Here is a 14391-nt window from a genome sequence, read left to right as displayed (position 1 = left end):
TCCTGCAGTGGCACCTGGGTCCACGTATTGCTAAACGAACTGCAATCCTAAATTGCGCATATGATTAATTTTTCTGTGTGGCTGCCAGTCTTGAGAGTAATTACAATCTCATTGCTCCATTTTCAGCCCTTTGCTGAAAATGGAAACCTATTTTCTTAACCTTACTGCTTCCCTTCTTTGAGTCCTTGGCCAAGAAACCGCCAGCCAAGGCTGTTAGCAATGGCAGTGACAAATGCTTTTTCCACAGCAAACTCTTGTCCTCAACAGAACTGGGCTGAAATCTACAGCTTATAATTCACGCATGCCACAAGGCAGGCAGAACAGGAAGCCCCGTTTGCAATTCTCTGAGCCTCATTACCAGACGACCAGCAGGTTCCTCTGACTCTTCTCACTGTGGTGACTCTAGTCCAGTGGGGTGTCTCTGGGGGATATTATGGAAGAAGAGGTGTAAGGAAGATTTTTGATGCTCCAGCAGCACAGTTGTGCTACTACTGAAACCCACTAAAACTGAGGCACCTTTTTTTTTAAGAGTCGGGGTGTCACTGTGTTGCCCAGGTTGGAGTGCAGAGGCTTGACTGTGGCTCACTGTATACCCAAACTCCTGTTCAAGCTATCCTCCTGCCTCAGCCTCCTGAGTAGCTAGGACTAAGTGTGCCACCACCATGCCTCGATAATTTTTTTTTTTTGGTAGAGGCTCTCTCTCTGTGTTGCCAGGGGAACTCCTGACCCCAAGTAATCCTCCCACCTCAGCCTTCCAACTTGCTGGGGGATTGTAGGTGTAAGCCATTACACCCAGTTTGGGGATACTTTTTATTTCAGTCCTTAATAACTGTCCTGGTTAAGCCATTTTGATCTGAAGGTCTGTTAAGGCCAAGTTGCTATTCATGAGGTTCTTGAAACAAAGAGAAGGGCATTTGTAACTTTTAAAATAGCCTGTTATGTTTTCAACATCTTGAGGGCAGCTCTTTTCCATAAGTGTTACAAAGCCAAGATTTTCATAGAGTAGCAGAGATGAGCCCAAAACAGGAAATTGACTTTTCCTCATGGACACGTGGAAAATCCATTTGTCTTAGAATGTCAGTGATTGCTAAAAATATCCCAGCCAGCTGGGTATTAGCTGTGTTTAGTGAGTATAAACTAAATGTTTAGACTGTTCTCTTTCCCAAATATATTCCATTTACCTGTATTTGTTACGTAGTTATGTAGGTGTTTCTTAAACCCATTATCCCATCTTTTCTAAAACAATATAATTTTATCCAGTTTGGTGCTTTTAAAGCTTTTGGATTTCTGTTCCCCTCTTATCAAAAACAGTCACTTATGAGAAATAAGAAAATTAGGCCAGGCATGGTGACTCATGCCTGTAATCCCAGCACTATGGTAGGCCAAGGTGGGCTGATCACTTGAGGCCAGGAGTTTGAGTCCAGCCTGGCCAACATGGCAAGACCCCATCTATACTAAAAATACAAAAATTAGCTGGGTGTGGTGGTGCATGCCTGTAGTACAAGCTACTCAGGAGGCTGAGGCACAAGAATTGCTTACATCTGGAAGGCAGAAGTTGCAGTAAGCCAAGATCATGCCACTGCATTGCAGCCTGGGTGACAAAGGAGGCTCTGTCTTAAAAAAAAAAATAGAGATAAGAGAATTAGAAAATTTTGTTCCTAAACTGCTATGCCCAAGAGTCATCTGTCTATGCTCTTTTCATCCTTTCAATTTTAGTCTGTATCTTGATATTGAAAGTGGGCTTCTTGAAGGCAGCATGTACCAAGGTTCTTCTTTTTATCTAATCTGACCATCTCTACCTTTTAATTGGAGCGGATGCACCATTTATATTTAATGTGATTATTGATCTGACTCCATTTTATCTTTTTGGTTGACTTAGCTGCAACTTGTGTATGTGTGTGAGTGCATGCATGCATATTGTTACTGGTTACTTGAGTGTTTATAGTACACATCTTCAATCTATTAGAGCTTATCTTAGAGTGAGGTGATACCACTTCATGTATAGTATAAGAACATTGTAACAGTATAGATCCATTTCCTTCTTTCTGGCTTTTCTGCTATTCTTATTACGCATTACACTTCAATGTGCTATAAACCCTACGGTACTGTTTTTGTTTCAAATTGTCATTATTTTTAAAAGAAGTGTAAATATTTGATATTTGCCACATTGTGACCATTCATTTGTGTAGATCTAGATTTCTATCTTGTGTCATTATTTTTCTTCCTAAAATACTTCCTTTAAGAATTCTTTTTTTTTTTTTTTTGCTCTTGTTACCCATGCTGGAGTGCAATGGCGCAATATCGGCTCACCGCAACCTCCGCCTCCTGGGTTCAAGCAATTCTCCTGCCTCAGCCTCCCGAGTAGCTGGGACTACAGGCGCGCGCCACCATGCCCAGCTAATTTTTGTATTTTTAGTAAAGGCAGGGTTTCACCATGGTGACCAGGATGGTCTCGATCTCTTGGCCTCGGGATTATAGGTGTGAGCCACCGCACCCGGCCTCCTTTAAGAATTCTTATAGTTCAAGTCTACTGGTGACCAATTCTTTTAGCCTTTTTGTGTCTGCAAAATGTCTTAACTTTTGAAGGATTTTGATGGGGTATAAAATTCAGAGTTGAGAGTGTTTTTTCTTACAGTACTTTAAAGAAGTTGCTCCTCAGTTTCTGAATTGGGTTGTTTCTGACAAGAAATCTGCCATTCTTCTTATCTTCATTCTTCTGTGTGCCATATGGCTGCTCTTAAGATTTTTAAATCACTGGTGTCAAACAATCGGATCATGATTGTTTGGTGTGGTTTTCTTCTTTCATGTGTATGTTTTATTGTAATGATGCTGGCATGATTTTCTTAATGTTTCCGGTTAATGAGTATGTTGGCTCTCTAGGTTTATAGTTGTTTTGCTGAGATTTAGAAAAGTTCTGGCCATTATTTCCTCATATTTTTTCAGGGACACATACCCCCAGGACACTAATGTTCTGTTCCTATTTTTTCTCTCTGTGTTTCAGCTTGGATAATTTCTAATGCTGTCTTAAGTTCACGAATCCTTTTAGAAACTGAAACTAGTGTCTGATCTCTGATAATCCCATCTCTATTAGTCCATTCTTGCCCTGGTATAAAGAACCCGAGACTGGATAATTTATTAAGAAAAGAGGTTTGATTGGCTCATGGTTTCATATCCTATACAGGAAGCATGGCGGGGAGGCCTCAGGAAACTTTCAATCATGGTGGAAGGCGAAGGGGAAGCAGGCACGTCTTACCTGGCTGGAGCAGGGGGACGTGGGGCAGTGCCACGTGCTTGTAAACAGCCTGCTCTTGTGAGAACTCATTCACTGTCAATGAGAACAGCAAGGGGGAAATCTGCCCTGCCATCTAGTCATCTCCCACCAGGGCCCCTGCCTCCAGCATGGGGGTTTATACTTCGACATGAGATTTGGGTAGGGGAACAAATCCAAACCCTCTCACCATCCAATGCATTTTTCATCTCAGATATTTTAGTTTTCATCTCTAGAGCTTGGTTTTGGGTCTTTGTGTCTTCTGTGTCCCTGCTTAACATGCTTGGTCTTTCCCTAACTTTTAAAAATGTCATCAATGGACTATCTCTTTTTTTTTGAGACAGAGTCTTGCTCTGTTACCCAGGCTGGAGTGCAGTGGCACTATCTCATTTCACTGCATGCTCTGCCTCCCTGGTTCAAGTGATTCTCTTGCCTTAGTTTCCCAAGTGGCTGGGTCTACAGGTGTCTGCCACCACACCCGGCTAATTTTTTATATTTTTAGTAGAGATGGGATTTCACCGTATTAGCCAGGATGGTCTGGATCTCCTGACCTCGTGATCCACCCACCTCCGCCTTCCAAAGTCCTAGGATTACAGGCGTGCACCACCTCGCCCAGCCACTGTCTCTTATTGATGGTATATTCCATGATCACTCATTTGGAGTAGTCATTTCAGTTGACTTGTGTTTGGTTCCCAATTAAGCCACAGGTCACTCAATCTTGAGAACATCATTGTGGATAATTATCATGATCAGATTAAGAAATAATCATTAAAGAGGGGTGAAGTATCCTCAGTTGTATTGGTGGAGAGCCCTCTAGGTTGCGGCAAGGCACATCTCCTCGCGTATCTGGCCTTCTCCATCTGAGTCTTCTCCTCTCCTGCAGTGATTGTCAGCTTCTCTAGGCCTCACAAATGGCAGCTGGATTCCAGGCAGCAGTCTCTCTGGACCGTAGCTTTTGCTTAAGCCTGGTGAACCGCTCTTCTGTGAGGTTTGTGTTTATTTTAAGAAAGAGCTGGGTTGCACGGTGGCTGTGAGAGTCCTTTGTGCGCTGGTTGGCATCAGCTGTATTTCCCTGCTTTCACTGTCATGTATGCTGTCCTCAGTGATGCTTATCGACAGGCGCCCGCAGCGGAGGGCAGAGCAAGGTGGAAGCTGGGGGTGGATTTTCTCTGCTGATCCCCAGTTGTGTTGCCCAGGCCCCTGGCATGCTGGGGTCTCCACAGTAGGTCTCTGTGTCACCTCCATTCTCCTGGCTCATTGGATGTTTATGAGAATGAAATTATCATGGTTGCGACGTATGAGCATTTTAGAGCCTGGAGTTATGGTCATTATTGCCACGTAAAGGAAGACTTTATTTTTTGTCAAACTTCAGCAGAAGTTAGGAGGAGTTGGAGAGAGACGTGCACTCCTTTTATTTGGCACATGTAGTTGATACTGGTAAAACGCAAGAGAAAATTTAATTCTCCAAGTTAACAAGAATGATGAAATCATATCGTGTGTGCTTCATGCTGTATTTTATTTCCTGTAGAGTTTGTGGTGGATTGTCGAAAATTTTTGGATTCTAATGCCCTGGGCCTAACTGTCACAGCCCTCAGCAGCTATGACCCCCAGATGCGAGCCATAGCGTACCACGTCCTGGGAGCCTACTACTCGCACTTGGAGGGGGCACGGTTCCAAGAGCAGTCCCAAGTAAGTGGGAAGGGTGGATTCCTGCGGTGGGGGTGGGCCTGGCAGGCTGCAGAAAGCTGGCTGTTCACTCGGTTCGGTAGAGGATTTACTAAGGAACACGGAGGTAGCATGTTGCCGGGAGGTCTCTGCTGACGAGCAAAAGTCTGTTCCCTTAGGAGGTGATGCTGGTGGTTGCCCTTGATCCACAGCCCTCTGTGGAGGTTGAAAAAACCTCCTCTTCTTACAGGCTTTCTTGTGTTGTGGGTAGACAAAGTGATTTGACTTCTACAGAGTATTTCTTTGGTCTAAACTCAGTGGTTGAGGGGGCTGTTATCCACGACACACTGAACCTCAGAAACCTGTACCCCGTGGTGCTGGCGGAACAAGAGCAGATGAGATTTTCAGGGCATGGTGCCAGACTTCTCTGTGCTGATGACGCCTAAAATAAAAACGGAAAACGTTCCTGAGATGCTGGCAGGTAATGTGTCTGCTCCTGGGAGCTTCATCTTTGGCGGTCCCTGGGATGTGAGGAGCAGGCACATCCTGCCGAGTCCCGGTTCAGCTGCACTGGATAAGACTGACCGTGGCTCCGAACACACTCATCTTATTTTTTCTTTTTCTGTTCTGTTTTCAAGCTACTTTACCTGTTGGATGTAGTCCGGAACGGGATTCGAACTCAGGACATGAGACTCACTTTTACCTTGGCTCTCTTCATTGCCAAAGCAGCCATGCAAATTTTGAAACCAGGTACCACTGACATAATGAGGTTGAGGGGAATTGAAAAGTTGAGGCTGAGCAAGTCCACTTTGAGGGGTTAGTCCCACAGGTATAGTGGGTCACACATCTGTGTTCAGGGCCACTCGTGCTCATGATCGTGGAAGATGAGGAGCCACTGAAGTACCCATCAGCACTGGACAGTGCATAGGTGATGGTTGTGAGGAAGCTCTTCATGGACCCGCATGGGGTGGAATTCAGAAAAAATGAGGTGAAATAGCACAGTGCAGAACAGCATTTTTATAATGGAGGGAAATAGTATATATATTCATATTTGCTTATAGTTACAGAAAACTGGTGAGAGCAGATAACACTGATGTTAAAATGTGGGCTGATCACATCATAGGGATTGGAATCCAGGGGCTAAAAGTGTGGACACAGCCAGACCGTCCTGGACTTCCCCATGCCCGTTTCTTCCTATCAGGTGGTGATGATAGGACCCACTGCCTCTCGGATTGCTGTGAGGGTGATGAGGATCACATACTTTTTCTGTTTTTTGGTGCTTTTGTTTTGAGACATGGTCTCGCTCTGTCACCCACGCTGGAGTACAGTGATATGAACTCGGCTTACAGCGGCCTCAGCCTCCCAGGCTCAGATGATCCTCTCACCTCAGTCAGCCTCCCGAGTAGCTGGAACTACAGTGAATGCCACCATACCTGGCTAATTTTATATAGAGACAGGGTTTCATTATGTTGCCCAGGCTGATCTCAAACTCCTGGGCTCAAGCGATCTGCCTGCCTCAGCTTCCCAAAGTGCTGGGATTACAGGTGTGAGCCATCACACCCGGCCCGGATCATACACACGAGCGCACGTGGAAGTGCCTGGCATAGTAAAACCCATCGGTGATAGCTCTGTCACCATCACCACCACTGATTCATGAATCATTGATTCATGCTCAGGCTCACGGTCCTTAGCTAGAGAGCTTCGGTGTGTGAGTACTATATATGTGTAACCCACAGTATTAGAATAAGGCTCCTTTTTGTTACAGGAATGGGGTACCACTGCTAAGATAGTGTGACTAGAAGTTAGCTCATTCTGAGATTTTTTTTGGTTACTGAGAGAAAAATCATAGAAAGTTGGTACCATCAGGGACCACAGTGTGCTTTTAGTATAACATGGCTCTATTTCAGATGAGGAAACAGCGCCCCCCACTCACCCTATTTCCACCCCTACCCCGCATACTCACTCACTGAGGCTCCCAAGGTTAGATAGCTTGTCCAAGGCTCCACCATTAGTTCATAATCAACTTGCTGTTAGAATTCAGATCTGATTTTCATCCACTCCCATTTCATTTTTATTCCATGGGTTTTACTTCCCTTGGAGATTTGGGAAGGAAATGAAATAATTGGCAGAGACCATGATGTTTTCGGTCCTGGGTGTGGCCCTGTCCCACACCGGTGTACATGTCAGGGTGGAGTGTGTGCTGGGCAGCAGTGGTCATGGGGGAGACTCATGGTAATCCGAGGGCAGAGGTGGCAGGAGCTAGCGTGTCTGTCGTCTCTGCCTTAGTGCATTCCAGAGGCACTCAGTAGTGTCTGAGCCTCCCCTGCTGTGATGGTTCCTTTCAGCGAGAAGCTAGAAGCAGGTACAGCAGCTGGTTGTGGTGTCAGCCCTGATCTGTGGGATGTGTGACCAAGTTCACCCTTCCCACCTGCTGGTTTGAGCCTGTGCTATAGGACAGGAGCTGGGGAGGGGGAGGGACAAGGTCCCTGCAGGACTCAACATCCAGCAGTGGCTTCTGAGCCAGGAGAGCAAGCCTGTGTGCAGTGTGGCGCTGAGGTGTCTAGCTGTGTTCTCATTCTCGAGAGCCAGTCATCTGGGTCAGGATACGGAAGTTCCTGGGAGGGGATTTATGTCTGATACCCACAACACCTGCTTCTCGGTGCTGCCAGCCCAGGGGGTGTCCTGCTGGGGCCTGCCGTGGCTGACTGTCTGCCTGTGTTCTCAGAGGAGCACATGTACCTGAAAGTCAGCAACTTCCTGTTGTCGCACGAGTACCTGAACATGGACAAAGTGCCTGGCTTCTACCAGTTCTTCTACAGCTCCGACTTTGAGGTGCGTGCGCTTCCAGAGTCCTCCAGGCCTTCCACAGGCCCCCGCATTACTTATGCAGCCGCCGTTGTCATTCGGACATTTTCCACACCAACACTGTGTGCTGCTGGCCAACACGGTTGTGCGAGCACCGAGACCACGCAGGCCCGCATTCAGGGAGGTCCCCGTGCTGTGAGCTCACTTCTACAAGGTGCCTCAAACCTTAAAAACTCTGCTGCCGGCCGGGCGCAGTGGCTCACGCCTATAATCCCAGCACTTTGGGAGGCCGAGGTGGGTGGATCACAAGGTCAAGAGATCGAGACCATCCTGGTCAACAAGGTGAAACCCCGTCCCTACTAAAAATACAAAAATTAGCTGGGCATGGTGGTGCGCGTCTGTAATCCCAGCTACTCAGGAGGCTGAGGCAGGAGAATTGCTTGAACCCAGAAGGCGGAGGTTGCAGTGAGCCAGGATTATGCCATTGCACTCCAGTCTGGGTAACAAGAGCGAAACTCTGTCTCAAAAAAAAAAAAAACTCTGCTGCAGAGTCCTGCATTTTATCCCAATCTCATCGTATTTTTTTTGGTGAATCACTGGGTTAAATACTAAACTCCTTTATTAGATATTCATATTAAATATTCTTTTATAGGAGATCTATATGACTTAAGTTCAGTGTTTAAACTTGACTTGATCCTCTGTTTCCGACCTGAAGAAATGAAATCAAAGATGAGATCAAGGATTTTTTATAATCAGACATGGAGGTCAGGGCTGCTGTGTTACAGCCTCTGCCACCACTTAAAAATAGTGATGTTGGAACAGTTGTCAGATGCAAAGACTTTCACTCACTTAACAACGGTTTTTCGTGTGCCTGGTTATAGCAAAAAACGGAGCAGGAGTGGGTGTTTGGCCTTCTGCGGCAGGGGATCCGTGACAAGCACTGCTATGAGCTGTGTGCCCGGCGTGGCATCTTCCACATCATCCTGTCCTTCTTCTGCAGCCCGCTGTGTGACGAGGCGGCGCAGGTACGTGGTTCCCACAGCTCATTTGAGAGTAAGAGGCCTGTGCCCCTTCTTACGGTTTTATTGGGAAGTCAAGTTCATGTGAATTCTGTTCCCAGCCTGTTCCTGGCTCTCAGGGAAGGGGAGACACTGTTAGCGCCCGTCCTGTTCCCTGCGTGTGGAACAGGTGGAGTCACTTGAGGCTGCAGTGTTGAGACCCCTAGTGTTGTTTGTCCTCTGAATACTCTTTACTGAGGCCTCCTACTATATATATGGCCCTTGGCATATATGCGAAGGCCATCAAGGGGGGATACTGATCAATAATCATGAGACTTCGGATTGGTCAAAAAATCTAGAGACGCCTTGTCAGTGACTGAGGTATTCTGAGGCACTTTCACCTACTACAGAAGTTGGGGGTCCTAGAACTCATTTAGAAAGCAGGAGTTGTGTTGAAGCAGACAGCCTGACCTAGCCAGTCAGGAAGAGAGAGCTGGTGTGTGTGCCTTCTAAATACTATAGGTAGGTGTAGAAGGATATAGGAAAAGCCTTTGGTATTTTCATTAATTTCTGTTTCGTCGGCTTTTGTTTCTCGTATGTACAATGTGGGTAAATAGGGCTTTTCTTAAGAAGCCCATTTGAATAAACTGAATTCGAGTGTGGTAGCTTTTTTTTTTTTTGTGGCGTGTGAGACTTCTCAAGCACCCCATGAACAAGTCAGGGAACAGTCCCATTTTTATGTCCTCTCTTCCAGGTGGTAAACACAGGGCTGTGTGGCTGGCGGCTGGCCTGGAGGCGGTCCCTCACCTGCTCCCTGTGCAGGCTGCTGCGCGTCTGGGCCATTTGGTTTCTGTGGTGCAGCTTTGCTTGTGGGTAGTTTCCAGATGATGGATTAGTGGAAGTGAGGATCCCCGGGGCTCAGAGATTGCTGGGGAAGTCTGTGGCCTCTGGCTGTCACTTGCGGGGAAGGGCGCATTCATACGCGGCCACCACTCTGACAGACTCAGCAAAGCAGGCCTCATTTGCAGCCACCGCCTGGAATGGCAGCATACCAGCACATTTTTAAAACGGTTTGTTTAATCAGGTAAATTGGGTTTTCTCACTGAAGAGTAACTTCTTGTTTGGGGTTTTCAGAACTGGATTCTGGAAATTCTACAGAACGCTGCCCAGGTTGCCAGGTCTGCCTATGAAATCATACGAGACTACAGCCTTTTAACATGGATTTTACACATCCTTGAAAGCAAGTAAGTCCCTTTTGCATGAGCGGTGTGTGTCAGGTGGGAAGGAAAGGAACAGAAGTGAGGATGTCTGCTGCCAGCTCTGATCCTGGTTGGAAATGTCCAGTAGAATCCATGCTTTCTGAAATGCGGTGTCCTCCAGTGCTACCATATGCCTGGCAGTCCTGCTCCTGGCAGTTCCAAAATGTCTTTCCTCCATTCACCGCTTTCTCTTGAGTGTCTCGTCTGCCAAGGGACAGCAGACACCAGCTGCTGTTCACATCTGGCAGAGTCTCCGCCAGCCTGTCTGGCTGTGTTCTGCTCGGGTCAGACTCCTCCCATGGTGTCCCAGCAGCCTTCCGTGCTCTATAGCAGGGTCTTGTTCTCTAAGGCTTTAGCAACTGCATCCCTCTGGTGGCAGGAGAGCAGGGCTGATGGGTTACAGGACTGTGCTGTCAGTGCAGGGTCTTGGTCCTCAGTGACAAGCCCGTGTTAGAGGAGCAGCACCAAGGGCTGCTGCTTGAATCTGGATGATTGACTGTGATTCCTGATTATCCTGCTGCTTGAGACTGTCACATGCAGAGAGGAAGACCCTGTCACAGCAGACAGCACTTGGTGGGAGGGCTCTGTCTTACGAAGAGCTAACTACTATAATAAGCCTGAGAGAATGCAGGCCCTTTTGTGCATTTTTAAAAAGTATTTCCTGAAATTTCTTTAAAAGAAAGTAATATATCCAAGTACATCTGTAAACAAACAAAAAAAAAAGCGGGGATAGGGGGAAGAAAGTAACGTCTGAAATCTAGAATGTGTCTTCGGACATCAACTTCAAGACTGTGTCAGGTTTACAAAAGGCATAATTAGCTAAGCTAATGTTCCTGGCTGTTAATTTCTTATTTTAGGAACTGAGTTGTTGTCATGAACAGGATGGTTTTTATTGTGTGCCTCAGTAGCTCCTGAATTCTTGGAGGGACTTAGGGCAATCTTCTGTTAGGAAGGAGCCTGGGTGCCTTATCCTGTGTCGAAGCTGCGTTTGTATAGCAAGCGCCCTGTTTCCACTTGGAGGCTGTGCTTATCTAAGGGGTTGAGCAGATAGGATTGTGGAGGGGGATAGTCTGATCCTGCTGAAAGGACAGGATGTGGCAGATTGAAGGCTCCTGTGCTCACTTTCAGGTTTCTGGCGACTCCGCTGCTGTCTAATGTGATCGCCTTGCTGCACACACTGTGGGTGACCAACCTGGGGGACAAGGCAGTGGAGTGGGAGAGCCAGCGCCCTTGCCAGCCCAGCTCCCGGGAGCCCCCCAAGCGGCTTGCCCTGCACCTGGTCAATGAGTTCCTTTACGTTCTCATCGTGCTCATGAAGCACCTGAGGTGAGTCCTGCCCCCGCCATGGGGGGACTTCTGGCCTCTTGGATGCTGTGTTGGTCTGCCACATGCGGTCACCATGTCTCGGTCACAACTCCATGGCTGTCCCGGGGGACACTCGTCCATGGCCTGCTGTGGATTGGGGCAGAGTACCATTGTCACGTGTAGGGAGCATCAGAACATCTATTTTATTAGCTCTTTCTTTCCCCTTCGACTCTATAAGGCTTATTATCAAGGCCCAAGAACGTAACACACTTAAAAACCTAATACACATCATATGAGGTCATTCTCAGCAGGCAAGTCATCTACCTTGATGTTGTGATTCAAACACTTGAATAAAGTGATGTTTTGTAGATGGAAAATATTTCCTGTGACTCTCACATAATATGGGGTGTTCCCAAACTTGCCTCTACCTTCGTTAGCCTATGAAGATTCATTGTCCATGAATTTTCCTGAATATTTTGTATTTTCATTCAATTCCTTAGAGTATGCTTTTGGTTTCCTTAGAAGAGCTAAATGTCCCTCCAGTTCTACCATGCTGCAGGAAACACGCTGTGTACCCATTCTTTCTGATTCGGGAGCCAGGGTGTGCTAACTGGAACCAGAAGGCTGATATCAAGTGGATTGTCACCTCAGAAGGAAAAATTTCTTGATAAGAAGGCCTTTTGTTTTGTATAGTTCAAAACTAATTTGTGAAATCTGTAGTGGATAGTCACATTTCCTATGTAGGGCTGTCAGAAGACATGCCGGTGTCTAAGAAGACCGCAGCCAATTGCTATTTAAAATACTGGTTTACGGTGTGTGGAACCGATGTTACAGGGTTCCACTTTCTTGGAATTCAGGGAGCTCTTTTTTCTCCTGGAGGCCATCGGTCAGGTTTTGGCTGTAAGTGGTGACATTGTCCCAGGGCATCCCTGGGTTTTTCTCACTTGAGACTGGTGGTCCATGAGGCGAGAGAAATTGGCAGGCCCAGAGTGGAGCCCTCGCAGGCTCTGGCACCCTGGCCCTCAAGCTGTCTGTTTGGCTACTCCGTTTAGCCAGGATTTCAGGAGGTCTGTGCCTCTGGGGTGCAGGTCAGACTCCAGGTCCCCTTTGTGGCTTAGTAAGTGGCTCATTTTTTCCTTCTCTGTGTCCCGGCGGCCCATGCTAAATGTCTGCTCTGCAGGAAAACCTGGTTCCTGGAGAGACAGTGTGCACCTCGTGCTGGCTGCCAGGCTGGGGAGGCGGCCTTGGCTGTTGGTAACATTGGCTCCCAAACAGGCCCACCTTGGCTCCTGCCCAGCTGACCAACTTCTTTGGGACACTTGACTCCGTGCTGAGGTACCGGGCCACCGTCATACAGGCCTTCAAGGACATGAACAGATTCACTGTAAATGAGACAGTGCTTTCCACCAAGGATGTCCTTGTCCTCTTGCACAAGTGGAGCCTCATCGAGAGAGACCTCAAGCTCCAAGAAGACCTGAGAGCAGCCATTGAGAAGGGCCAAGCCCGGGAGCTCATAAGTGAGTATTGGAACCCAGGACTGGCCCAGAGCAGCCAGCACCTCTCTGTTTCCCCCTCCTCTCTGTGTGTGTCTCAGCCACATTTCCAAAGTTAATGAGGCTCAGAGTAGGGCGCATGTGTCTCCGAGCCTGGAGAGGGAGCCGGGCAGCCCTGCCTTTGACTTTCAGCCTGGCTGCTTTCCAGCTCTCTGTCTTCGGAGAAGTCACTTCACCTACCTTAGTATCAGGGTGCTCACCTGTAAAGAGGCTTGGGCGGACGTGAGCTGCCTGCCCCCACCCCATCCTGTAGTGCAGGGTTAAGGAGTAGGCTGGAGCCAGGCCTCCTCGACTGAAGCCTGATGCTGCCCTGATTCCCTGTGTTTAAAGAGGACGATAATGGCGCCTGCCTCATGGTGCGAGGATTAATGAGTTGGTTATAATAACAGTGATGACAGTCACAGCGAAACATCGAGCACTCACCAGGCTCTTGACACGGGAGCAGGGCCGGGTGCTCGGGACATGCACACTGCCCCTCCTCTCCCCCATTGACAGCTCCCCACATCTGGATCTGTGTGGCAGGAGAGACCTCAGTCTCACCACCTTCTTTTTGTGCATTTCACAGAAATGCTCAAGGATAAGAACAAGCCTGTCATGGCAGCCCGAGCTAAAGGCCCACGGGGCCGAAAGAGGAGGCCTGGGGAGGCAGAGGAGCTGGCCGACCCTGAGCTGATGGCGTCTACCTTGGAGACATGCAAGGGCCTCCTGAGGTCCATCTTGACCTACTGGGGACCAGTGATCCCGGGTCCTGACCCCGCTCAGGAGCCCGTGGACTCAGCCAGCCCTGAGAGCGCTGTGCGCGGCCCCGAGTGTGGCCCCGAGTGCGCTGCCGCTTCCCTGGCAGTCAGTTGGGTGCTGCGGTCGGTGGCCGAGCACCCGCTCAGCAGAGCAGAGGCTGCAGGACTCGTTGGCTGGCTTCAGAGCCACATTTTGCCGCACCCTGTGGTCGTGGCTGACCTCGTTAGGGACGGTGCCCTGAGGAGCAGCATATTCAGGCTGTATAGCCAGCTCTGTGGGGCTGAGGGGCTGACAGGGCCTGTGCAGGAGGTGGCCTGCCTGTTCAACACGGTCATGCTGCAGCTGGTGGCCGCCCAGGGCTGGGCAGGGAGCCCCTTCCATCTGGCCATGGAGGCCCTCTGCCTGTCTTCTCTGAGCGAGAAGGATGAAGCCACACGAGGTAAGGCTGCTTCTTTTGTTAGAGGCTGAAGAAATAGATGCAGGAGTGGGCTTGAGGGTAGGAGTGACTTCTGTGCTTGGAACGCCTAGGTTTCTGCCGCCTTCCTCAGCTGGGTGTTGTGTCTGTTTAGACGGCCCCTCACCACGGTTCTGGGGTTGCAGAGAGCTTGCCACTGGGCAGTGAATGTGGAAGGAAGGAGGTGTTTGCTTTCGCTTGCAGGTGACACCCTTGGTGCTGGTCACGTTGACGGTGCAGAGAGGTCCCCCTCAGAACCTTGGCGTCCCTCCACCCTGCAGGGCAGTGGGCTTCTGACCATTGGCCACCTGATGAGTTCTGTTTCACATATGGCCAGCTGTGTGTG

At 48.5% G+C, this 14391-nt stretch overlaps 1 protein-coding gene across 6 annotated transcripts in view; it reads left to right on the top strand.

Moving 5' to 3' along the window:
- Positions 1-14391, top strand: part of URB1 (URB1 ribosome biogenesis factor) — a 77525-nt gene that overhangs the window by 61068 nt on the left and 2066 nt on the right. For 5 of the 6 annotated variants that reach the window (XM_035283317.3, XM_035283316.3, XM_035283315.3 and 2 more), the window contains 8 exons: positions 4797-4957; positions 5572-5683; positions 7659-7765; positions 8620-8763; positions 9871-9980; positions 11124-11321; positions 12576-12817; positions 13419-14030. In XM_035283317.3, the coding sequence (XP_035139208.3) occupies positions 4797-4957; positions 5572-5683; positions 7659-7765; positions 8620-8763; positions 9871-9980; positions 11124-11321; positions 12576-12817; positions 13419-14030 (1686 nt within the window). Of the gene's footprint in view, positions 1-4796; positions 4958-5571; positions 5684-7658; positions 7766-8619; positions 8764-9870; positions 9981-11123; positions 11322-12480; positions 12818-13418; positions 14031-14391 lie in introns of all 6 variants that reach the window. The other variant, XR_013530556.1, reaches the window with a different exon arrangement.

This window comes from Callithrix jacchus, chromosome 21 (assembly GCF_049354715.1).
Source record: "Callithrix jacchus isolate 240 chromosome 21, calJac240_pri, whole genome shotgun sequence".
Taxonomy (NCBI): domain Eukaryota; kingdom Metazoa; phylum Chordata; class Mammalia; order Primates; family Cebidae; genus Callithrix; species Callithrix jacchus.
This window is presented reverse-complemented; position numbering and strand designations above follow the sequence as displayed.